The sequence below is a fragment of the Oncorhynchus tshawytscha genome, linkage group LG01, assembly GCF_018296145.1.
Source record: "Oncorhynchus tshawytscha isolate Ot180627B linkage group LG01, Otsh_v2.0, whole genome shotgun sequence".
Taxonomy (NCBI): Eukaryota; Metazoa; Chordata; class Actinopteri; order Salmoniformes; family Salmonidae; genus Oncorhynchus; species Oncorhynchus tshawytscha.
This window is the reverse complement of record NC_056429.1, coordinates 20466322-20492186: the sequence shown is the minus strand read 5'-3', so window position 1 is coordinate 20492186 and position 25865 is coordinate 20466322. Positions and strand designations below refer to the sequence as shown.

General features: G+C 41.5%; 2 protein-coding genes across 4 annotated transcripts; both read right to left on the bottom strand.

The window, feature by feature from the left end:
• Positions 1-5557: 5557 nt before the first annotated feature.
• LOC112239293 (AN1-type zinc finger protein 5) lies at positions 5558-13545 on the bottom strand. 2 transcript variants are annotated; one of them, XM_024407802.2, is made up of 6 exons: positions 13420-13545; positions 11793-12005; positions 11400-11514; positions 11086-11213; positions 10783-10890; positions 5558-9169 (listed from the first exon to the last, which is right to left on the bottom strand). In XM_024407802.2, exons 2-6 carry the CDS (start codon positions 11950-11952, stop codon positions 9021-9023), a joined length of 660 nt encoding a protein of 219 aa, XP_024263570.1. In that variant the 5' UTR covers positions 11953-12005; positions 13420-13545; the 3' UTR covers positions 5558-9020. The 2 variants fall into 2 exon arrangements, with proteins under 2 accessions (XP_024263570.1, XP_042164346.1); XM_042308412.1 differs by having other exon boundaries at positions 11793-11957; positions 13420-13540.
• Positions 13546-13888: 343 nt separating this feature from the next.
• LOC112239134 (perilipin-3) lies at positions 13889-25476 on the bottom strand. 2 transcript variants are annotated; one of them, XM_024407661.2, is made up of 8 exons: positions 25334-25476; positions 17308-17399; positions 16818-17013; positions 16634-16713; positions 15663-16014; positions 15070-15431; positions 14731-14946; positions 13889-14548 (listed from the first exon to the last, which is right to left on the bottom strand). In XM_024407661.2, the coding sequence occupies exons 2-8, from the start codon at positions 17374-17376 to the stop codon at positions 14411-14413; spliced, it is 1413 nt and encodes a 470-aa protein (XP_024263429.1). In that variant the 5' UTR covers positions 17377-17399; positions 25334-25476; the 3' UTR covers positions 13889-14410. The 2 variants fall into 2 exon arrangements, with proteins under 2 accessions (XP_024263429.1, XP_024263489.1); XM_024407721.2 differs by lacking the exon at positions 25334-25476 and adding an exon at positions 22207-22228.
• Positions 25477-25865: the final 389 nt, after the last annotated feature.

Here is a 25865-nt window from a genome sequence, read left to right as displayed (position 1 = left end):
CTTCCAATGGAAAAGCGGGGGAACTTTGATCGTCACTAGTTACTACAAACACACAATAAAAAAACAGCCTATTTCTACAATTTATCTTCTTAAAATAGGATTTAAAATGTTAATTTATAACCACACTACTAACCTTATGCATAATGATAGCCTTGAATTAAGAATAAAAAGCAAATGGTTGTTTTCATGTATTTTTTACGATATAGACCGTTTTGACTTTGTGGCTGTGGTAACTAGTGGAAACCGAGAACTTTATTATCAAACAGATCTATGTTACAGGCAGCGTTCGGGAGCATCAACACCCGTGATGTATCATGGGTAAATTGTGATTTACCAACTGATCAAGAAATAGCATTGATTAATTAAAGCACAGATAGAACAATGACGGAAATAGTAATGGATTATTTTTGTAGGCACTTACTCCACCATGGTTCGTTGGACAAAGCATATGAGGAAAATTAATGGCGTTTTTGTTGGGGTTTTGGATAAACGCAGAAAATAAGGTCTGTGGTAAAAACAGGCTTAGTTTTTATACGTTTTGCTCTATGAGATAATCTTCATCAGCTAACGTATTTTTTTTGTGAATTTTGAAGAATGTATGTAATAATAAACAACGTATGTAATAATAAAGGCTTCATAATTCGTAAATGTCATGTTGACTGACTGCTATTATCTGATAGATCAAATGATATAAGATATCCTAAATCTGTGTTAACCTCAGACTTTATTTTGGTAGTTTATTCCAAAACCCTATTTTTTCTCCATTCATTTTTCCCACAGGGATCGCTCAACGAACCAGAGGAAACTGTTTTTCCGAGTTTTACAACTACTAGCTGGCAAGCTCTATTTAGGATGCAATGTAATTTATAGATCAGTCTCGCCTTTATCAAGTCCGCTGCAATATCGAACACATACCTAGTTATCTAGTTATCTTTTTTTGGACCTCATTTGGGCCTACATTTCATGGGGAATGTATCCCTATTGTTTCTCTAACTACCAGAGGAATGTGAATCACTCTAAATACATACCATAATACAAATACAATAATGATGTGTGAATCACTATTTGTTCAGTTTGTCAATTGTTTTTTTTATCTCAAATGAATATAATTTTGTTGATTTAAATTTTAAAAGTATTCCGGTGTAGTGAGAATGTTATCTTCGCAAGATAAGGCTATTGGGTGCTTGTAAAGATCAATTGAATAATCCTTAGAACTTCATTGGAACTACCATGAAAAGTGGCCTACTCTTGAAAACAGTAGGCCTACACACACTTGAAGGAATGAAGGAAGCAAGATGGTTTGGGAAGTGTTGCAGGAGGAGTGCAACAGAATAGCTAGTGAAACGCACACTCTGCCCTCTGATTGGATCAGCAAACGGTTTATGCGGGTTAGAGAAGAATGAGAAAAATACATATGTTTCATATATATTTTCTATATATACCTTTGTCAATTTGATCTGATTTCCAATATAGGGCTATGGTATTGCACTAGATTGTTGTCTCAAAAACATATCGTCTGTGTTTGACCAATGACCAGTCATCAGCATTGGCACGCAAAGGCTAGAGCGCATATCCAGAGATAAGTGACCAGAAAGCACTTGCTTCATTTTCTCAGGTTTTGCCTGGCAAAAACAGAATACAGTTTAGAAAGCTATTTCAGAGGCATCTTCGTCAGAACAATAACAGGCTACCACCTGGCGATTTCATTGATCATTTTCACATTTCAGATAGGCCTAGTTTGGGTGGCTACTGGTTATATGTCTAAAGATGGCTGTAACATCGCACTGCCTTCAATGTTATGGTATGAAGATGTAACATATTCTGGCGAATTAATTATGGTATTTGTGAGGAAGAAATTGGCTACCCAGTTGGCAACTAGCATTCTGCGGGCAGGCGGTCGTTCACAGCGATTGTGTGCTTTGAACCACTGAGCTAGCGAACAGATTGCTGATTTGTGAACAGCTATAGGATCGGGTTCAGCGCAATAGTCAAATTGTACACTATTGGTCAAAAGTTTAAAAACACCTACTCATTCAAGGGTTTTTCTTTATTTTTACTATTTTCTACATTGTAGAATAATAGTGAAGACATCGAAACTATGAAATAACACATATTGAATCATGTAGTAACTCCAAAAGTGTTAAACAAATACAAATATATTTTATATTTCAGATTCTTCAAATAGCCACCATTTGCCTTGATGACAGATTTGCACACTCTTGAAATTCTCTCAACCAGCTTCACCATGATTGCTTTTCCAACCGTCTTGAAGGAGTTCCCACATATGCTGGGCACGTGTTGGCTGCTTTTCCTTCACTCTGTGGTCCGACTCATCCCAAGCCATCTCAACTTAGTTGAGGTCGGGGGATTGTGGAGGCCAGGTCATCTGATGCAGCACTCCATCACTCTCCTTCTTGGTAAAATAGCCCTTACACATCCTGGAGGTGTGTTGGGTCATTGTCCTGTTGAAAAACAAATGATAGTCCCACTAAGCCCAAACCAGATGGGATGGCGTATTGCTGCAGAATGCTGTGGTAGCCATGCTGGTTAAGTGTGCCTTGAATTCTAAATAAATCACAGTGTCACCAGCAATGCACCATCACACCTCCTCCTCCATGCTTTACGGTGGGAAATACACATGTGGAGATCATCCATTCACCCACATCACATCTCACAAAGAAATGGAGGTTGGATCCAAATATTTCCCATTTGGACTCAAGACCAAAGGACAAATTTCCACCGGTCTAATGTCCATTGCTCATGTTCCTTGGCCCAAGAAAGTCTCTTCTTCTTATTGGTGTCCTTTAGTAATGGTTTCTTTGCAGCAATTCGACCCTGAAGGCCTGATTCACAGTCTCCTCTGAACAGTTGATGTTGAAATGTGTCTGTTACTTGAACTCTGTGAAGCATTTATTTGGGCTGCAATTTCTGAGGTTGGTAACTCTAATGAACTTATCCTCTGCAGCAGAGGTAACTCTGCTTCTGTCTTCTATTCCTGTGGCGGTCCTCATGAGAGCCAGTTTCATCATAGCGCTTGATGGTTTTTGCAACTGCACTTGAAGAAACTTTGAAAGTTCTTGACATTTTCAGTATTGACTGACCTTCATGTCTTAAAGAAATGTACTGTCATTTCTCTTTGCTTATTTGAGCTGTTCTTGCCTTAATATGGACTTGGTCTTTTACCAAAATAGGACTATCTTCTGTATAACCCCCTACCATGTCACAACACAACCGATTGGCTCAAACGCATTGAGAAGGAAAGAAATTCCACAAATTAACTTTGAAGGCGGCACACCTGTTAATTGAAATGCATTCCAGGTGACTACCTCATGAAGCTGGTTTAGAGAATGACAAGTGTGCAAAGCTGGCATCAAGGCAAGGTGTGTCTATTTGAAGAATGTCAAATATAAAATACATTTTGATTTGTTTAACACTTTTTGGGTTACTACATGATTCCATTTGTGTTATTTCATTGTTTTGTATGTCTTCACTATTATTCTACAATGTAGAACATTATAAAAATAAAGAAAAACCCTTGAATGAGTAGGTGTTCTCAAACTTGTGACCGGTAGTGTAGGGAGAGAAGATTTCCATAAATAAATATCCAGCTCCAAATATTGTTTGGTGACAATATTAACTGGTTACTTTGCAAGCTCACCAGCAATGGAGCGTCAATCAACAATGACTAGCATAGGCCTAGCTACTGGTCTTATGGTAGGTCTTGTGGTAAATGTATCAATTACTTATGAAGCTTGCATTTGGAATTTGTTATTAAACTTAATTCTTACATATCAAAATGTGTTAGACAAAGTAATAAAAAGGTTGTCTGGTAGCTTCAATAAGTAGACAAAGATTTGCATGTATAGCATTTATTTATTTTTTACTTTACTTGAGATGTAAAACAAAACTTGTCTTGACTCGACTTGCTCTTAGAATCCACGACTTGGACTTGACTGGAGACATGACCCGTTCTACTTGGGACACAACTTGAGACTCAGACCTTGTGACTTGCTTGTGACTCTAATAATATTGATTTGGTCCCACCTCTGGAAAATAGGTGTCAGCATATTTTCAAAATTTTAGTTTGTTGCACGGACATCTTCCAGGATATAGTAGTTGGTAGCCTTGTCACTGACTGGACAGTTTATAAGGTACACCCATCTAGTACTGGGTTGGACCCCCTTTGCCTCCTGAATTCTTAGGGGCATTGTATAAAGTGTCCGAAATGTTCCACAGTGATGTTGGTCCATGCTGACGCAATGGCATCACACAGTTGCTGCAGATTGGACGGCAGTACATTCATGCTGCAAACAGCCCGTTCCATCTCATCCCAAAGATGCTGTATTAGGTTGAGGTCTGGGGACTGCGCAGGCCACTCAAGTTAACTGAACTCGCTGTCATGTTATTCCACTCTTCAATTGTCCAGTGCTGTTGATCACGTGCCCACTGAAGTTGCTTCTTGTTTTTAGCTGATAGTAGAACCCAGCGTGGTCATCTGCTGCAGTAGCCCATCTGCGACATGGATCAATGAGTTGTGCATTCCGAGATGTCGTTCTGCATACCACTGCGCCGTTATTTGTCTGTTGTGGCCTGGCTGTTAGCTTGCACGATTCTTGCCATTTGCCTTTGACCTCATCTCTCCCACACAGGACTACCACTGACTGGATGTTTTTAGTTTGTTGCACCATCCTCGTAAACCCTAGACACTGTCCTGTGTGAAAAACCCAGGAGGGCAGCCGTTTCTGAGATACTGTATCCGGCGCGCCTGGCACCAACGATCATACCACACTCAAAGTTGCTTAGGTTACTCAATTCACCCATTCTAACATTCAACAAACAGTAACTGAATGCCTCAATGCCTGTCTGCTTTATATAACAAGATACGTGACTCACTGTCTGTAGGAGTGATCCATTTTTGTGAACAGGGTGGTGTACCAAATAAACTGACCGGAGAGTGTGTGTAGTAAACAACTTTACTCAACACATTTAAAATAGTTGAAAGGTGAGGTATACCATCATTATTAAGTGTGGTGTGTTTCATTTCCAAAACAGAAGTCACATCTGAGGTAGATTAACACCTACTTTGTTGCTCAAATCCAACCAAGAGTAGTGAATGGCTGCTGATGTGGAAGTGGGCAGGGCTCTGTGGCACAGGTATACACAGCTACTGCACACATGGACATGGCTGCCTCAGTCTAGGTGTGTTACACACAGCAGGATATGTTTGCCCTCATGGTAAATTCTAGTTAGAGCCAGCATCCATTCCAGTTGAACATTTGGTGACATTGTGGACACCCATGTCTCTTAAGCATTTTGCCGAGTCAGAGAAACACATCAGTACAACATATTGTGTAAATGTACAACAATAGGCTACTGCAACAATAGGCTACTGCAATATTAAGTGTTGTCCATTGAATGTACTCCAGGTGTTGGGAGGCTATGATGGAATGTTAGGCTTTTTATAGGATAAACCGATCTCAAGAGGAAAGTCTGAACCCTGAATTACTATATCAGTCCTGCTTACCCTCAGCTGTACAAATAAATACAAAAGACAGTGTAAATTTAAAATAAACTTTGTAATTTTATTGTTTTATACTTACACATCATACAACCCTACATTTTTAAAGAAAAAAAAAGAAAAAGATATCTGGTGTTGTTTCTGGGGGACTGGTGTGCACCAGTCAAAAGGACTTGACTGTACTTTTGCAATTTCCTACAGGAGAGATCTACAATTTGTAACATTTTGGAACTCAATTATTGTCCGTTCCGTCATTTCTCATACATCAGTGAAATGAGTCAAGCACTTCACTGTATTTTATGGGAACTCAGTTCTGCTGCAACACATTGAGAGAATATTGCCAGATTTGGTCACCCATTAGCTGGTTACCCATCACAGATCAAAAGCTTTTGTAGTAATGGCCTGCAAAGATGAGGACAATGATTATGTTAAAGTGTGCTAAAGACAAACTTGACATCAACATTGTAAAAGTGCAACCGATTGAAATTGCAGTGGATGTTTTCCTAACATCAAATCACTGATTCTGATCCGGTTTAGTTGATCCATTTACATACAATTGCAGTGATTCAACAGATCTTATTAAGCCTAAAACATAAGCTCAGTGGGCCCCACAAGGGAGGCTCAGTGTGGTCAATTCCAGAGACAAAAATAGCTTGATAAGCATGACCCAATCAACCCATTGGTAACATTCAAACTGCTCACCTTTTTAAATGCTGGGATAGTCTGAGCAGTCAAGGGAACTATCAACCTGCAACACATCACAACTGCAAAGACGACAGTCAGCCAAACTGAAGTACAAGCCGACGCTATTCCCTTGCCCTAGAACAGAGTACACTCATGAGGTACACGAGGCCACGCATCTTTGCCCCATTTTAAAAAGTCTGTTTAGTGCATACCCTTTCAACCAAAACATCACCATGGGGAATAAACCAACAGCAAGGAAGGTTTTTCAACTCAGACAGCCTAGCCCTTGCTCATCATACACACTTCTTCTCAGGCCCTCTTCTTACATGGTATCAAAGGCACCGCACCATCTCCACTCAGATACTTTAACAGTGTGAACCCTAAGATCCAAGTGTCTGATTCCAAATGATAAACCAGAGGACTCATCTCGTAACAGGGGCTTTGAGCTCCGGGCTAGGCTCAGGGACAGGCTGTCTTGGTGTTTGCATGCCAAGGCCCTAAGCCACTGCTGCCCGCCCTTCACTAAGACATTCTTTAACTGGTAATACTACCCAGGCTAACGCGCCAATCACAGGTCTGACTAAATTAAGTCTAGGGTATTCCGTTTATATAAAGAGATCTCCTTCAGTTCAGACTTTCTCCTTGTTGTTTTGCCAGGTGTTACACTTGCTGTTTTTCAGTATCTGCTTTTTCCACACAATCTTTTTCAATGACTTCTGCTAGGTTATGAAAAAGCATGAATTGTAAATCAATGTTTGATACACCTTTGATTCAACAATGCAAAACTGCCACAAATTGTTTTGAAATGAACTAGTGTGACCAATCCTGAAAACAACCACAGGGACACCAAGGCCCTTGCTGAGGAGTGAGCCAGTTAGTAGCAGTACTTTGGACACAGAAGGGACTGTCTGTAGAGTTGAGTCACTGAATCTCAGGGCAGTCAGGAGGAACTGGAAAGCAACCTAGCATGACACTGTCAAAGATAAATATGTCATCCAGGGTGATTTGAGCCCTTTGACTAAATTCTACACCGTTTGAAGACACAGAAATTACCTGTGAGTGAAATAAAATAAAAGGAAAACCAGGCAGTGCCACTGCACTTCTTTTAGGGTAGTTATGAAAAGCACTGTTATACACATACTAATATTTTGATATTTTTCTCCCCGCCTATTATCTGGCGACATTCTACATAAGATTATACTACATGAATAGTAGCCACATGGTATTTACAATTGAAAACACAGTAGAGTCCCATTAACTTGAACCTCAGCCAGTCAAGGTTCCAGTAACGCGTTGCATTGTGCTAATGCTGTGTGTCTTAACATTCTTGCTTGTTTTTCTGTTCATAATAAACAGTTATTCATCTGACTGCACATGCATGCACATTTTGATCTTCTGGAAGTAGCTAGCTAGAAGCGTCTTCGAAAAAGGACTCATTTGGGAGGACATTCTGAAGTAATTCACTTCAGCTGAGAATAGAGGTGTGTCACTATGGAGATTAATTGCCAACCAGTTCAGTTATCATTCAGCATATGTCAGTGGTATGATGGTGGTTAAGGACAAGGAGGCTTAAAGTGTAAGCTATATGGAACAGAAGCAGGTGTTCAAGGAGAACACTACATTATGTCCTGCCTGCATGGGAAGAATATGCTTTATTCTCTGTAGGAAACCTGCATAGAGATCCAACTAAACTATAAAGACCCAGAGGCTTAAGAAAACAGAGTAGGTTAATTTGCACATTCAATGTTTTGTGCTCTGCAGTTGACACTATTTGTTGCATTTTGATTCCAAAATAATGGACCTTTTAAGTCCGCTCTACTCCATCACATATCAGAACGTGTATTTTTCAAATGGTTACATAATCAGATGGAAATGCTTAAATAGAATTGAAAGGTTAAGTACAAATCAAATGATTTGCGGACACATGCTGCCAATCCTCCAGTACAAACCAACCAAATGATTTAAAAAATAAATAGAATGCAATCACACAATTCAAGCTAACTACAATATATTAATATAGATCTTCTGATGTCATTCGCTCATTAAAACAAAAAGGAAGGGAAAAATAACAGAACTCAATCACTCAGTTATGTCAAGGCTATCTTGATAACCCCAGCCCTGTCCCACCCCCTCCAACAACTAACTGTTCATGCACCCAACATCAGTATGAGAAGTCAATATATCCAAGAGAAAACATTCTTCAATGCAGAGACTTGGGAGTTTGACATGTTATGAACTAATCACCCAGAGGGAAATATTAAAATAAGACAAAAAGGCCCATTTGACAGAAACTAGACAATGGTTTTTCTTTGGGAGTAAATGAATGTGAAGTCTTCAAAAGATCTTGATGATACACACAGAAACTCCCAGTATGGATCTTAACTTGACCTCCCAATGTCCTTATCCGAGCTGTGGCATGCTCTTAAACAGGTTACTTCTGTCTCATTTTAACTACCTCGCAGGGATAATATAAAAATAAGTCCCACCAAGTTAACAATAAAAAGGGTAAAAATGTAATGCCTTCCCTCCCCACAGCAGACAAATGCCCACCTAACCCTACTGCACTCTACCTGACTCTCAAGCTACACACACACACACACCATCTCCCCACATGGGAATTCACACACGCATTCACACTCCAGCAGTCACTCTAGGAGAGAGAGGGAGATGCCAATAAAGGGAGTGGCTGGACAGGGGCTATGACGCTGCCACCCCACCCGCCTTATCCTACCATGAACAAATGAAGCCATTTTATCTGGTATTATTCCATGCCGCCATTGTTCCAAATTTTCACGTCAGAGACTTTTCTACTTAGTCCTCATAACTTCTGGATCTTCTCAGCCACCACGATGGGGTTCTCCTTGCGTATGCGGGCTGCGGCGGCGCCTCGGTAGTCGTAAGGACAGTTATGTTTGTCAGAGTAGCGATGAATGGCGCAGAACAGGTTGCCACAGCGACAGTCGAAGCCTAGAGAGTGAAGAGATGGACAAAGTTAACATCCAACCCTATCTACGTCTCAGTCTCCACGGTCAGTTCCAACCAACTGGACCAAGATGAAAACCTGAGATGTGTAGTAACAGTGTGCTTTCTTAGAGGGTGTTGAGCACAAGGCTCTTCCAAGAGATTGTTGTATAGCAGGCCAACACCACGGTAGAGTGCAAGCCAACAGTACACTGTGAAATGCAGTGGACCGTGAAATGCACCACTAACCTGCAGTATGTTGCTCTCTACACAAACAGCAATGTGATAGGTGGACTACTTTCATACAACTTGTAGTCTACGTTTGGAATAGGAACTATTAAATAAACGTGCAAATATTGATATATATATATTTTTTTTACCAAAGATTTAGTTAAAAAACAGCCAGTAAGGGCAATGGCATCGTATTAACATTCAGTCTTGAGGTCTCTGTGCTATTTTTGCACTGTGTGTGATAAATATGATGTTCTGACGTTCAAATTGGCGGATCAATCATGTCTATTGAAAATGAGATATCATTTAGTTTGTGTAGCAGATTATAGAATTTCTTTGAAAAAAATAAAACAAACATACCATTGAAAAAGCATCAAATCAGCACTGTATGAGAGCAGTAAACATCAGTCAGATAAAAAAATAAAAATGTATCTGAACTAACTAATTAGCCCTGCATGCTTCCATTTCCCCAGAGGTAAAGATTCGAGACAATCTCAAACACCTAAACGCTAACTCAGAAAAGAACTCCTTTGCACTCGAGCTCAATGCCCCATAAACCCTTTGAACTCAACAGCCACCTGCCATGTGTGTGCTGTGCACCCTGAAACCTTCTGTTAGGTGTCCACCCACTACCCAAAACACACTTCCGTATGTTATAAAATACATTTTACCAGAACAAATATGATTCTTCATGTCCTGAATCATTCACTGGGGTCTTTCTCTAACATGGTATTAACATTATATCCTAAAAGTCAGCTTTCGTAACCTAATACATTCAGTAATAAGCACCCAGCTCTGTGAAAGCAGTGATGCTTTCTCACAGCAACTTGAGGATTTTACATGTTCTGGTAGTCATCTGCAAAGTGGTTTCCGCAGGTTGCAAAAATCGAAATTAAATGTAAAATGCTTAAAAAATACAAAGCTTGCAGTACGGCTCAGTGTACCGTTGACATTTCAAAGATACACTTGTTTTTGTGAAAAATCCTTTTAAAAAACGAGAATTTCGCATTAATATGAAGTGTATAATATGAAAATACTCCATGTCATGTCTCAAAATCAATATATATCTTACCTCTATATTGTTTTATGCCCTCCAGATTCGAGAAGAAAGATGGGTTCAACAGTGAGCCATTCAGTTAGACTTAATTCTCACACAGCATCTAGCCTAGCTGATGCAAAACTATTTTCCTGTTATTTTACCACTTTTTTCTCTGATTTAGGGTCAGCTATCCTACAAGAGTAAATACTCCAATAACTTCTGAATGGATTATGAGAGACAAGGTTTGGACCATTGGTTTTCTTAGAGGAGTATCTACACAATTACCATATTATTTTACCCATTGGTCAAAAGATGCGTTTCTGATTGGACACCCTATCTTCCGTCTTACCAGTCAGGCCCACTTTCTTCCGGCAGGTGAAGCATCGGTTCTTCTTCTTATTTTTGTCAGGGGTCTGATCACCATCAGACGAGGCCTGGGCTGCCTCCCCCACTGGCCCTGTTAAAATACAACATCTAACTGAACCTCACAAACAGAGCTACCCATATATTACTTTTGAAGTGTACCCTCGGGTGGCTGCAGCGTAGTTATGTATTACAAGACAGGAGCCATGCCATATACTGCTGATGACTGCTACTGTAAAACAGTTTGGAAACCAAGAAAGTCTCAAGCTTTTTTCCCTGTTGTTCTAACCAGTGTTTTTGGATGTCCCCTCGTCCTCTTCCTCGTCCCCATCAGCCCGGTCTGAGTCAGTGGCTCCAGTATCCTGGGAGATACTCATGGCTGTCATCTGCTGGGTTACTGGGCTGGGGGAGTTGGGACTGGAGACACACATTCACACAGACCAATAATGAGGTGAACAACAAACCATAATCCAATATACTATGGAACTCCAAAAAACAATGAACAAAAGCCTCTTGAGCAACAGCTTACTGTCAATGTAATGGATTCCATTTAGCAGTCTGTGTGTTTGTTTGCAGAGACAAGCTGATTTTATGTCAGCATACCTGGATGTCCTTTCCTCGGGCGTAGTGACCCCTTCCGTACTGGGTTCCGACGTTGTGCTCTCCACTGACACACCAGCTGCTCCCGGGGACCCCACTGGCGATGAAGCTGCCGAGCCTGTAGATAAACCACACGTTTATATAGGACACAACTGAACCCCCTTCCCCCCAGTTGTTGACCATGAATGAATTGTACCTATATTGAATCATATGCCACATGCTATTGATTACCTACATGGTCCAATTAACAAAAAAAGAAGGGGTTGTGTTTCACGAACTGATAAATCACTCTCTTGCTTTATAATGCCAAGGTTTTAGCAGCAATTGCTACCTCATTCTCCAGCCCCTTTTAGCAACCCACCACCCTCCTTTTGGGTCCCTCTTCCATCTTCCTACCTTTGTCACCTGGGGGGCTGGAACGGCCCCCTCCCTGTTGTCTCTGTAGGTGTTCCTTGTAGCAGACCGAGCACATACCATTGGTGCGGGGATTACCATAGAAACCACAGCCCATAGTGCAAAGCATTGGCACCTGCGTCTGATTGGTCTCCTGAGCCATGCTCTCTGATAAAGGGGAGGGGAGGGGGGTAAGGGGGATGGGAGAGGATATTCCTGAAAATGGGGTTGAAGAGTTAGTCAAACTCACGGCCATTGTTTACATGAACATGTCTATAAAAAGGCTAAAAGAGCTTGGAGACCGGCATTGGAGCAGGAGAGCAGTTCTGAAAGTGTTAGTGGTTTTGCTAGGAGTAAGTGTGAATGATTGATTATTGGTTTAATGTATTAAGAGATGATCCTGACAGATCTAATCTGTACAGTACTGGTGATGAGTGATCTATGTTGTTAGATACAATACAAATACTGTTTATTGTTAATAGCATGGAGGCTACCCAATCCAGGAGCTATGCTTTATTCTGTTAAATTAGGCTTAGAATTTTACGCCCGTAGCTTTCAAACCACAAAAACAACTTGTTTACTTCATTTGAATGGTCAGTTCACACTGACATTAGAAACAGAAGCAGTTACAAATCACAATACTCTATTACACATGCACCTGGCTGGAAGTAAAACTGAGATATTCCGTGTGGTAGAGCATGGCGCTTGCAACGTCAGGGTTGTGGGCTCGATTCCCAGTACGAAAAAATACGAAAATGTATGCACTCACTAATCTGGTTAAGAGCGCCTGCTAAATGACTAAAAATGTTTAATATAAGTCACCATGACAATAGATATGGGCTCATTTTCCATGAACGCGTTGGTACTCCTTGTTTTACAGCATGGAAAACAGACCAACAACAAAATACACATCGCAAACTGTCAGACAGTGCCTGTGTCACAAACAAAAGCTTACTACCTAGCTAGCTGTAGTGTGTGCATTGAAAACAAAATAGTTTGTGCCTCGATAAACCAAGAAATACTAACTCTGCCAAGGCTGCCAGGATAGCCTAAATTCAATTACAGCGCCAGCATCATAGCTTTCAAGCAAACTTGAAAGAACAAAACAATACAATTATGGCATTCCCTTGTCATAGACTGACAATAATTGGCAAACTAGCGGTCTGGTTAACTAGATCAATTAGTAACTAACGTTACTGCTGATCATCAACCCAGGTCTTGTTTGTCCGCAGTCGAAAACAATTGCGTCCTCGCTCAAAAAAGCAAATAGCGTTAGGCTAGCAAGAGACTGGTTTTTAGTTAGCTACAGTAACATTTAGCTAGCTAATTCATTGAAAACAAGGACCAGCGGCGACGTCATATTTTTCATGTCCTGAATGTAAAAATGCACTAGCTTATCTGGGTAATTATATATATTTGTCAGACGAATTACACTGAATATGTAACACGACTTAGTTTTCACACAAGTGTCTAAACGAACGTTAGCAGTTGTAGCTGGCAGTACATGTTATCTGGCTATTATAACTAGCTAGCATGAAGCGCTAACGGTACAGTAGCTTGTCGTCAGCGGGAACATATTTAATCGGTTTACATTAGCGAAATCGTTTATGTTATTAAAGCAACCCAGTACCTGAAATACGAAGTGATGAGCGGTGTTGACGACCTTAGTCTCCAGAAATGTACAAGTAATCGGTCCCTTCTGTGCGCGCGGCCTTCTAACCAGCGCTAGCTCCCGACATTCGAAACCACCGTGACGTAATTCTAAGCAACAATTCATTATTTTCTCACATGCATAATATCCTCATTTAATTTGCCAAATACAATACCATTGTAGAAACGGGATGATATAATTATATTTTAAAAAATGATTCTTATGATTACTGTGACATTGAACATACAGGTTCTTGGAAAACATGTTTGTGTGTTAATTGGAAAAATAAAAAAAGAACAGCAAAGTACTTAGACTGGATACAACATAACCATTTCTAAATATTCACTAGGCAGTATCAACTAGCAATGAGTGAAAGATGCAGGTGAATGAAATCCTGTATTATATAAAAATATGAAATAGCAAATATAAGGGACTACAAGCCCAGGAGGAGAGTCAACAATACTTTATTGACCATATTAGCAATCAAGAACAACAGCAAGAGACCCTTCAGGAGCATACACATACAGAGGAGAGCACAGAAATATCACACCAATTTGTCATGACCCCTTTTTGTACATTTTTAAGGATTAAAGATCAGTCACGTGGGGTTTATACAGCATTTCATACAGTTAGTGTTACAGAAAAACAAAATTAGTTGGTTTTAAATGGTTCCTTAACATTCACAGATTGGAGTGTGATTTACAGCACAAATATGGCCATTTTAGTGGTCATCCCCTTCTGGAGAATATACAAAACAGTATTGTGATTTCCATATGTATGTACCATGTTATTATCAGCATAGTTTATACCCACAAGTGTGTGCAGTAAGTGCATCATTTACTGCACTGTACAAAAAAATGAACACACCATGCCAGCAACATGTTAATCTAAGGCCTCGGTCACTGAAAGCAGATGAAGTGCAAGCCTTTTTGAAGTAATCTACTTCAACCTGTCGGCCCTCAAACCAAGCCTAGGTCTGAGGGCCTTTATCCACAGCTTGCCTGTCCTCCCCCTTCTCAGTGAGCTGGGGTGCAAAGGGTCCCACCAGCCAGTTGAGAGGAGTGTTATTGAGCAGATACTCCATTACGCCATCTAGAGAATGTCGCACCTGCAAAAATGTGTCAATCAACATAAATAATCTCAGAGTGAATCATAATTATCTGTTATGATGATGTACATGCAATGTGTTGGTTGAAATATTAAAACTATGAATAAATAATGAGAAACCAGCAGCTGGTGTATTCATAATGAATACACACAGGAAAAATGCAGCAACAGAGTTTGGTATACCTGTGTTAGATGATAACGGGTCTGCTCCAGGAGGTGGGGTGTGAGGGTGCTAGCGTTGCCCAGGGAGGAGTGCAGTTCTTCAGCTGCTTTCTGTGCATTTGCCAGCTGGTCCTGGACCGCACTGGGCAGGCCCTGGGCGCTGGACACCACACCAGAGCAGGCAGACCGCAACTGGCCACTGAGACCACGCACCATCGAGAGGGTTCGCCACTCCAACTGCAACACAAACAATGGCATTTACAGTTAGCTGTGGTTACCTAGACAGTGTTTATAAAGTTCCCCAAGTACATTCATTCCCATGACTAGTTTGTCAAAACAAACTAATTTGAGACTCCCTACCGCAGTCTGGTCTTTGGGACCATCCACCTTCCCGCCATCTACTTGTCCATCTTTAGGCTGTTTCTCCTGCCACTCCTTCCAGCGCTGCAGCAGCTGCTCTGGTGCCCCTCCCAGCTGGTGGTTGGCAGCAGCCAGGGTGGAGCGGGCATTCTCCAGCAGGTCCAAGGTGCTGGTGATCTGGGTTATGGTGGCATATGTGGTATCTCTGGCGTACCGGGCTCTCACCAGGGACTGCTCCAGCGCCCGCTCCTGCACCTTGGAGGATAGCTTGCCCAGACGGATAAAGTAGCTGGGGCTAGATGGGCTAGAGCCCACCACTGGTGCAGTAGCCACCTCACCTGTTGCAGGCTCAGCCAAAGCAGCTGAACAGGAAAAAATGAAGATGATCTAGAATGGATAATTCAGTCTGAGATCAGAGCTATTGATTTTAGTGCCACCCTGTCTACATACACATATCTAAACATAAATTAAATGATCACACCATCTTGCAGCTCTAGACCTGACTCAGCAGCACCCACACCAGGGATTGGTTGAAATCCTTTTCAGTACAGTCCATTCAGTGGTTACTAGTTCATTTTCTCATTCATACTGACCCAGCTCTCTGTCACTGAGAGGCAGGATCTGGTCCACCAAGTTCTCAGAGTGGCTGAGGGCCAGGCCCACCCCACTGCTGACCATATGGCCCACACCGGTCCCCATGAATGAGCTGAACCATCCACTGGCTGCTGCTTGGGTCATCTCCACACCCCCAAACACTGCAGCCATCATAGCCCCAGTCATGGTCTCCTTGGCCCCAGCCATGGTTTCCTTGGCCCCGGTCACAGCCCCAGTTATTGACTCCTTTGCCCCCAATACAGCCTCAGTCATTGTGTCCTTGGCTCCAGCCATGGCCTCTTTTGCCCCACTAACAGACTGGTACATCATGCCCACTGTGTCTGAAACCAGCTGTGGGAAAGAAAATATACAGCTCATTAAAAAGCTGTTATAAATATATGAGGTATTATACATCTGCAGGAGCAACGGTGACAACCATGGGAAGCCTCAAACATGGCCAGCCTAGACAACATCTGGAAACAACGCACACTCTCTGAAAAAAAAACAACCTGGACCTCACATGTCGTCTGAATGCCTTTTACTGCAAATGCCTCCGCCGCATACTGGGCATCACATGGTGAGACCACATCCCGAACTACAATACGGCGAAAGACGGACCAACCCTGTTTCCTCCCTAATCAGTGCCTCCTGACTCGGACTGTTTGGTGACTTGGCCTGATCAAACCCACCTCTAGAGCCCACCCTCATCCTCAAGGAGCCATCCCCAACTGGACACGCCCAAGAGGATGACCTACTCAACCTGAGACAAAAAAACACATCAACCTGGGACCTGACCCAGAATAGGACAGCGTGGGGATCCATATGTTGAGGCGCTATGCTCCAAGCGAAGATTAGTGAGTGAGGGATGAGATATCAAGGAGTTTACCTGTCTTTTCTTGGGGACTTTAGTCAAATTGGATGCATGATGAAGCATTGTTGACTAGTCAATATTAGATTTGGAAAGTCTCACCTTGTCAGCTGGCTGCTGGAGGATTTGTAGTTTTTCCACCTTGTCTAGTCCCATCATGGCATATTGATTCACCACAGAAACTGTAACAAATTATGAATCAATTCCTAACAAAAAGTGATCCACTAAAACAAAATAATTTAAAAAATATTATGTCTGTCTGTGGTCACTATGCATCAGAACTCACTCTGTGGCTCCAGTCTGTCCAGGAGTGGCTTGGAGCCGGTGGTGGCGGCTGCCCCCAGGGTGCGCACCCCGCTCTCGGCAGCATCCATGACCCCCTTCAGAAGGGGAACGCTGTCCTTAGTGCTGCTGTAGGCGTTGGACACTACACCACAAGCAGAGCTCACCAGGGGGATGCTACCTACACGGGACACAACACTCTGGGAACAAAACACACAATGCTTATAATTTAGCAAGGTTTAAGAGAGAAGAAACAGCCATTGTGTTGCCAATTTCATATTTTGTTTGCTTTGTACTGATAACTCAACTCTGCACACTGAGTTTTTGTGTGTGCATATTACAATTGAGGAGTGCATATTTCCAATTAATCAACTTTGAGTGCCTATTCTCTGTGAAATATTGAATGCTGGTTTCAAAGTTATCCGTGTACCAGACCCTTCATGAGAGCTGTGTGTTATAGAGTAAACTACTGTCCCAGTGATGGTACTCCTCACCTGCTGGTCTCCATCAGCTGGCTGGGCTATGGCTGCTGCACTGGGCTCAGACTTCTCGCTGTCTGCCATTGTGCAGGATGTTTCTTTAATTTCTGACATGAAATGACAGTTTATGAGAACTTTTACTTGCTTCAGAAGACAGAAATGTATTATCCAGCTAAACAGCAGCGATGGGATTTATTTTGCTGTCCCCCCCATCCATCTGTTAGAGGACAACCCAGGCATGTTTGCTTCATTTGTCAAACAACAGGATACAGTCAAGATGGAAATGGATAGGGCAGAATTGAAGAATTATTCACATCACTGGATAGAAGTTGAACTGAGCAAGGATGACTGAAGTCTTGTAGTTTTCAATTATGTCTCCCACAGCCAAAATATTAAAATCATTCTGATGGAGGTATATACAGTAATTGTTTATATTACAAACAAACAGTATAGCTCCTCTGCTACAGGTCTAACTGGGCCATGGCCCATCTCACTGCAGACCAAAGTAATGTAGGCCTTCATTGGGATGTTTGCTGTAATAATAAAGATGTGGCAGTTTGATCATGTGCTTTTTATATTTTACCTGAACAATTTTGGCAAACATTTTTATTTGATGACATCACAATTGAACATGAAAATCCTGCAGAACTTTGTTCATAATGTCATGGTGATTCTGAATGTGTTTGTTATTCAATTGGATGACAACATCTGAACATAGCAACTTTGGTAGAATGTTTGGGCCAAGAATGTGCCAAAGTTGATCCTGAATTCAGTTTTGGTGGCATCAAATTTAAGGCCATTTGAGACCAAACTTTCTATACAAAAATGTGCTTTTTACATTTTTTTTTTTTAAATTCAGGAAGTTGATCAGTCTGTACCATTGATGGAACAGGTAAATCTTTCTGCAAGACAAACTATTTTCATCTATAGTGGTAAGAACATTTTATTCCTCTGCAGAGGACAGGGCTACAGCTTATTTTTGTGTACTGCTCAATATTCCATGTCCAAAAAGGCACAGATAGATGTAGGATCTCAATTTGGTCACTTTGTTGCTGAGAATTTTTCTGCACAGCAAATGCAAACTTGTAGTCTATTCGAGGTTTAAAAAGGCTTCTAAAGTTTGTAATTTCCACTTTAAAAATGTCAGACTTAATTTGACCCAGGGTTGTAATATGAGTCCGGTCTCGAGACCACAGAGCATATCAGTCTGTAATTTCTTACAGAGACCAGTGGAGTAAAAAAAAACAATTATCAGCTTCCATTCAGTCAGCGGATAAAACCGATTCTCCAGGCCAAATATCTACGCTCCTTTCTTGAAACATTAATATTGTATCGCCTATTGAAACCTGGGATTCATACTTTACTGTCCTTAACTTTTGTTGAAAAATATCCTCAAACTTTGTCTGAATTTAATTGAGTTGTTGGTAGGGAAGAGTGGGGGAAATTGTTGGAAATTTGCACGCTCACTATTAGTAAGTTGAGACACGGGGAAATTGTAGCAGTATTTATATCTGTTATAGACATGTTTGAGCAGTGTCGAGCCTATTGGGCCATCAGTGTGTGACAGGCTTGTGATGCTAAAAGGACAGCAAGCGTAATACCAGCGCACTCATGTAGAAGGGCCAGTGGTGGAGTAGAGGCTATGCGCAGGTATACGCCATATACACATTTTGTTTTTCAGTGGGCATTGAGAATACTCACTTCTCAATCCCTACTGTTTGCATATCAAATTAGTGTAGTGGAGGTATACAACTTATTATTTATTAAGGATCCCCTTCCTGGTTTCCAGCAACACCAAGGCAGTTATATACACAATTTAAAATATGATGTTACATTTCATAACACCATCAGGCCACTACTCCACTATCACATATTTACAATACAACATCCACGTGTGTGTAGTGATGGATTCTGGGTTCTAACTCCTAAACTTGAAATAGGGTTAATTATCAGGTATTCTATTGAAATATTGAGTACTATGGTTTAGAGGGTTTACACCAGAAGTGAATGGTTATCTGTAGGAGGAAGGTATATGGTGGGTGCAATTAAGCTTGGAATGTACTGAGTGTAGGGAAAGCGATCATACGTGGCAGGCATTGATAAGGGGAGAGTGTCATGGATTAGTGATGGGGTGAAGGTCACGTTAAGGGAGAAGGAAAGGGTTATTGCCCGTATCACTTTGTATCTTTATTGCTAGGCAGGAAACTACATTTAGCGAGGAGGAGGAGACTCCACCCAAAGTGGGGTACATATACCACCACTATAGTAAACACGTTTTTGTCAATTCAGCGGTTCGATCCTTTGGGAAGAATAAACCTGGTCTAAGCTTTCATAGTCCCCGTCGAGTTCTTACTCTGATAATTAGAACCTAACAGTAGATTGAGTGTCTTATCGTGTGTGTGTGTCTGTGTCTCTTCACAGTCCCCGCTGTAGTACAATAGAGAAATCATGCACAAAGTAGCCTAAACAATTGCAAAGCACGTGAAATATATTAATCTGCTTGCAGCACAAATAGCCTAGTTTCAGCAGCATATAATCTGCAGGCATGAGTGTGCAGCTCTCAACTGGTTGTCGCATGGAGCAGCTCACAGAATGACATCCTTAGCCGGTAGGGTAGAAAAGACATTTCAACTTACATCCACCAGTAAATTATAACTATGCCAACAATGGGTATGCAAATCAGGTATTGAAAAATGTTGGTCCGTAGTCTTGGTTAGTAGGCTATTTACGATGTGCAATTCAATCATCATACACTGTTTGCATGAACATTTCTAAAGGCTTTCCAAAAAAAACTTCCCAATTAAATGTTGACAGCAATGCAGGCCTACCTGATAGAATGCTATACATGCTGATTTGTATCAATGGGGAGGGCATTTGTTTAGCTCAGTTGAAATAAGGGACAACTAAACATTTTTTATTTTTTCCCACACCTCAGATGGTCTCCTGATGTGGTTCAAGGACATCACATTATAATTTATTTTTTATGTGGGATTTTGAGTGAAAATCAGAAAAATCTTTAGGAAAACATAGTACGTCACACAGGGCACCTTTCCTTCACACAGGACCCTCTCCTCAAGGCACCACTACACCACTTCATTGGGCCGATGGAAAGAAAGCAGTCACACGCAGCATGATGTTAAAGGATAAGCAGTCAATTCACTCAAACAAAATAAGCCAGTAGGTCCCAATCATAAGAATACAAAACCATAACCATTAGGCTAAGCATTACCGAATTGCAATGAACAACTGTGACTTTCCATTGCAAAACACATTTCACGTTTAGCACACAAAGTAACCGGTGATCTAAAGTTTAAATGCAATAATGTTTTCACACAGTCCCTGTGCCCAAGAAAGCGAAGGTAACCTGCTTAAATGACTATCGCCCCGTAGCACTCACGTTGGTAGACATGAAGTGCTTTGAAAGGCTGGTCATGGCTCACATCAACACCATCATCCCGTAAACCCTAGACCCACTCCAATTCACATACCGCCCCAACAGATCCGCAGATGACGCAATCTCAATCGCACTCCACACTGCCCTTTCCCACCTGGACAAAAGGAACACCTATGTGAGAATGCTGTTCATTGACTACAGCTCAGCATTCAACACCATATTGCCCTCGAAGCTCATCACTAAGCTAAGGACCCTGGGACTAAACACCTCACTCCGCAACTTCTTGACGGGCCGCCCCCAGGTGGTAAGGGTAGGCAACAACCCATCTGCCACGCTGATCCTCAACACTGGGGCCTCTCAAGGGTGCGTGCTTAGTGCCCTCCTGTACTCCCTGTTCACCCACGAGTGTGTGGCCAAGCACGACTACAACACCATCATTAAGTTTGCTGACCACACAACAATGGTAGCCCTGATCACCGACAATGATGACACAGCCTATAGGTAAGAGGTCAGAAACCTGGCAATGTGGTGCCAAAACAACAACCTCTCCCTTAATGAGAGCAAGACAAAGATGATGATTGTTGATTACAGGAAAAGGAGGGCCAAACAGGCCCCTATTCACATTGACAGGGCTGTAGTAGTAGAGTGTGTCAAGTTCCTTGGTGACCACATCACCAACAAACTATCATGGTCCAAACACACCAAGACAGTGGTGAAGAGGGCACGACAACACCTTTTACCCCCTCAGGAGACTGACAAGATTTGGCATGGGTCCTCAGATCCTCCAAAGGTTCTACAATTGCACCATCGAGAGCATCCTGACAGGTTGCATTACGGCCTGGCATATGGCAACTGCTCAGCCTCCAACCGTAAGGCGCTACAGCGGGTAGTGCGTACGGCCCGGTACATTACTGGGGCCAAGCTTCCTGCCACCCAGAACCTATATACACTAGGCAGTGTCAGAGGAAGGACCAAAAACTGTCAAAGACTCCAGTCACCGGAGTCAGACTGTTCTCTCTGCTACCACACGGCAAGCGATACCGGTGCACCAAGTCTAGGTCCAAAAGACTCCTTAACAGCTTCTACCTCCAAGCCATAAGACTGCTGAACAATCAAATGTCCACCTTGACTATTTACATTGACCCCCCTACACTACACTGCTGCAACTCGCTGTTTATTATCTAAGCATTACCCCTACCTACATGTACAAATTACCTCAACTTACCTGTACCTCCACACATTGACTCGGTACAGATACCCCCTGTATATAGCCTCTATTTTTATTTTAGTGTTACTTTAGTTTATTTAGTAAATATTTTCTTAATTCCATTTCTTGAACTGCATTGTTGGTTAAGGGCTTGTAAGTAAACATTTAACGTAAGGTCTACACTACACCTGTTGTATTCAGCAGATGTGACAAATAACATTTGATTTGATTGATTTGACATAAGTTATTTTCAAACGAGATGGCTAACAGGAAGCGTGCTGCAATAAAATAAAATAAACACAGTTCCACTTACCAGATGATGATAATTTGAAACTTAACTTCTTGTTGAAAGTTATTCTTGAAAAAGGACAAGCTAACAAATTAGCAACAACATTTACTTCGATAACACCTGCTGCAGCCTCTGCAAACTAGCCTACAACAAAAGCTAGCTAGCTGGACCGTGGGAAAACTACTCCTTGCTATTGCACAGTGGCCTGTTGGCCTTCGAGAATGCAGAAGTTCCCATGGGTTTTTGTAAAAGTGGTCCCACTTATTAGAAGTCAATGTGATTGGTTGACACCCCTAATATAGTTGAATGGCAGATGCCCTCTATCAAGCATCTGATGGCCTAGCCAATGGCTGACTTAGCTAGCTAGATTTATCTGCCTAGAGACCATCAAAGAAAAATCATGATTTAATATTTCTCTCTTCAGTGTTAACCCTTTCCTTTCTAACAAAAACTGTAGAGATTAAAAACATCTTTGGGAAAAAAAAAAACATTTTATAGATCCTTAACCTTTCTCTGAAAGTGTAGAAGTCCCTCATTGTTCCCCACTGTGTTCGGGTTAGTAATCATTTGTAGAGTGGCTCTTCAGCATGCATTTTTTTCCCATCATTCTGAATGTCTAAAGAATCCATATGTTCTTTTGAATTATGAACACAGAAATACTGGACATTTTGAACTCTTATTATAGTGGCGATTTGACCAAATTACATTCATAGTCTTGAATTGGCATTTTTCTGGCCTCGGTCTTGACTTGGTCTCGGACCCCCTCTGGTCTTGGTCTTGACTCGGTCTCACTTTAGGTGGTCTCGAACACAACACTGATTTTCCCTAATGAAAGATGTATCAACACCTACAAAAAAAATTGCCATTAATTATAATCCACATAATTTAAACTTCCTGTTGCTGCAGCATTATTTTTCTGCTGTAGCAAACTTTCTCAAATTAAGATCCTACATCTGTATGGTGATCTGCTGTGGTTTTGCCTTGTCTTTACTTTGGGTTATGGAATGTCAGAAGTCATTGATATGTGATTGAGATGGAACTTATATACAGAGTAGAGGTCGACCGATTAATCAGAATGGCCGATTAATTGGGGCCGATTTCAAGTTTTCATAGCAAATTGGTGATCTGCATTTTTGGGCACCGATTATGGCCGATTACATTGCACTCTACGAGGAGACTGCATGGCAGGCTGACTACCTGTTATGCGAGCGCAGCAAGGAGCCAAGGTAAGGTGCTAGCTAGAATTAAACTCATCTTATAAAAAACAATCAATCTTAACATAATCACTAGTTAACTACACATGGTTGATGATAATACTAGTTTATCTAGCTTGTCCTGCGTTGCATATAATCGATGCGGTGCCTGTTAATTTATCATTGAATCACAGCCTGCTTCAACAAACGGGTGATTTAACAAGCATATTCACGAAGAAAGCACTGTTGCTCCTGACCAGGCCTCACCACCACAGCAGTCCAAGAACAGCCCTGTACTGTGCCCACTCCAGGCCATTTCTGCCACAGCTGGAGGAGGAAGTTGGGCACCCCCTGGGCTCATTCCCTTAGCAGGCCCCTCTCCTGCTTCTCTCCCCTTCCCTTACGGTCCATGACAGGCACCTGTCTTCAGTCACCCAGCCGAGCGCTACAACTAGAAGGAGTACTGGGAAAGGTGCATGCAGTACTACCAGCAGCTGTCTGATCAGGAGAGGTGGAACCAGGTCTGCTACTACATGGACCTGATGCGCAGAGCAGAGTTTGCCCATATGAGAGAGTTCTACATACGCATACTGATGCAGCTGAGGAAGACGAAGGCCCAGTCTGGACCAGACCATTCTGAGGGTGAGGACAAGGCAGCTGAGTCTCCTACCAACAGGCAGCTTATAAAAACCACTGGAGAGGCTTACTGCCATTTTATGAATGGTGGAGCTGGCCAAAAACATGGGCCTCCTGCCTGCCTCAGACTCCGAGGCATCCAAAACATGCTTTGATTGACTGATGTAATTGAACTGATTAGACTCCCATTGAACTGATTTCACATTTAACTGTGTTTCTTATATTCATAATACTCAGTCAGTATTAATACCTATATTAAGCATCTAAACCACAATTAGTATTTTTGTGTCACTGTGTGTATAAGCATACTCTTCTCTCATTCTTAGTGAAGGTAACATGAATGGAGAGGAGACTAGCTTGGTATGATAATACAGCTCAGTGCCTGGGTCAAGGTCACGACTGAAGCTATAAACTACAGGACAAACATAGGTGGAAATACAGACTAAATGTAGGCATACTTATTTAGAACTGAAATGATCCACAGTGAGATCTTCACTTACACTGTGACACCACTGGAGCAAAGTCTGTCTCTCATATCAGATAACAAGAAACAGATAAAGAGAAATATTAAAATATATTGCTCTAGTATTATAACTGCTTTGCAACTAACAATACCAAACAGTTGGAGGGGGGGAATTGACATTATTTTGCATTGAAGGTCTACACCTTCAGACAACCACATCCTGGTGAGTGTTCAATCTACTATCAAAAAGCACTCTCTGTGACCCCTACAGCTAGTAGGGCAGGCCTAAATGGCAAGCACGTTAGTATGCAAGCAGTGAAACACTGACTGATTGTATGAAGAAAGACTTGGGCCCCAGCCATAGCACATATACATATATAAATATAAAAAAGGTCCCAGGCATAGAAGTGAATGGTCCTAGCAGCCTACAACATTAGGATTCCAGATCTAGACACACCATGTACAGTTATGCCAAGTGAAAGTATGAAAAATACTATTTTACCAAGAAGAAAATAATAAGAGGTCTGCATTGAGTGGCCATTTGAACATTTGCTGCTGTTTTGAAAGACGGTTCAGCTGAACTTTCCCCCACAAGAGGAATTTTCCTAGTACTGTAATAATCTTAACAGCGTCTTTGGGAGATAACTATTGAGTCATTGTTTGAATGTTAAATGTAACTTGATAAACTTCTATCGAAATAGGCATCTAAACAGACACTTAGGCAGACATCTAATATTACAGTAGAGTTTGTAGTAAGCAAGCTAGTAGTCACGAAACGTGGCGATGTCTTCAAATTACTACAATTGTCATGCTTTTTAAAATACGTTTGTCGCTATAGGTTGTAATTATATTTACTGACCTCACTGATCGTATGCTCCTGTCCTCCTTGTATCTGGCTGCGAAATTAAGCCGAACTAGCTGTGTTCCGACCAAAACCTCTTGACAGCACAATTGCAACACATGATGGCTTAGCAAAGGCAGGGTTGTCCAATTTTCCACGAAAGTTAACCAATCACAGTAACCTGAAACCAAACTAGCTACAGTAGCCAATGAATGTTGTTTGCTTATATGAATGAAGCAATGTAGGCTAACAATTATATCAATAGTTGTGCCTGTATGATGATGGTAATATATTTTTGAATATCCACAGCCATTTTTCTATAATGTCTGTGAATGTATATTTATGTAAGTTGTGTTCATGTCATAATTGATGAGACTGTTTTAGCCTATTCCAATAATCATTTTGATTATAGAGGGGAAACAGTTTTAGCTAACTGATAAAGTCTCTCCATCTCCAAGTACACAATCTGACATTGCATTATCAGATGAAGAAAAATGGCTCACAAATGGGAGTTTCACGAGTTCAGCTTCTCACCATCTGAGGAACATGT

Bases quoted from the DNA above. Each gene is read 5' to 3' on its own strand.
- LOC112239134 (XM_024407661.2), bottom strand. From the start codon at position 17,376: ATGGCAGACAGCGAGAAGTCTGAGCCCAGTGCAGCAGCCATAGCCCAG. The intron at 16,714-16,817 runs GTGAGTTCTGAT...AATTTGTTACAG, and splicing joins GGACAGACTGGAGCCACAGA to TTTCTGTGGTGAATCAATAT. The intron at 15,432-15,662 runs GTCAGTATGAAT...TTTCCTGTTCAG, and splicing joins TCTCAGTGACAGAGAGCTGG to CTGCTTTGGCTGAGCCTGCA.
- LOC112239293 (XM_024407802.2), bottom strand. From the start codon at position 11,952: ATGGCTCAGGAGACCAATCAGACGCAGGTGCCAATGCTTTGCACTATG. The intron at 11,214-11,399 runs GTATGCTGACAT...GTGTGTCTCCAG, and splicing joins CCCGAGGAAAGGACATCCAG to TCCCAACTCCCCCAGCCCAG. The intron at 9,170-10,782 runs GTAAGACGGAAG...TTCACTCTCTAG, and splicing joins GAAGAAAGTGGGCCTGACTG to GCTTCGACTGTCGCTGTGGC.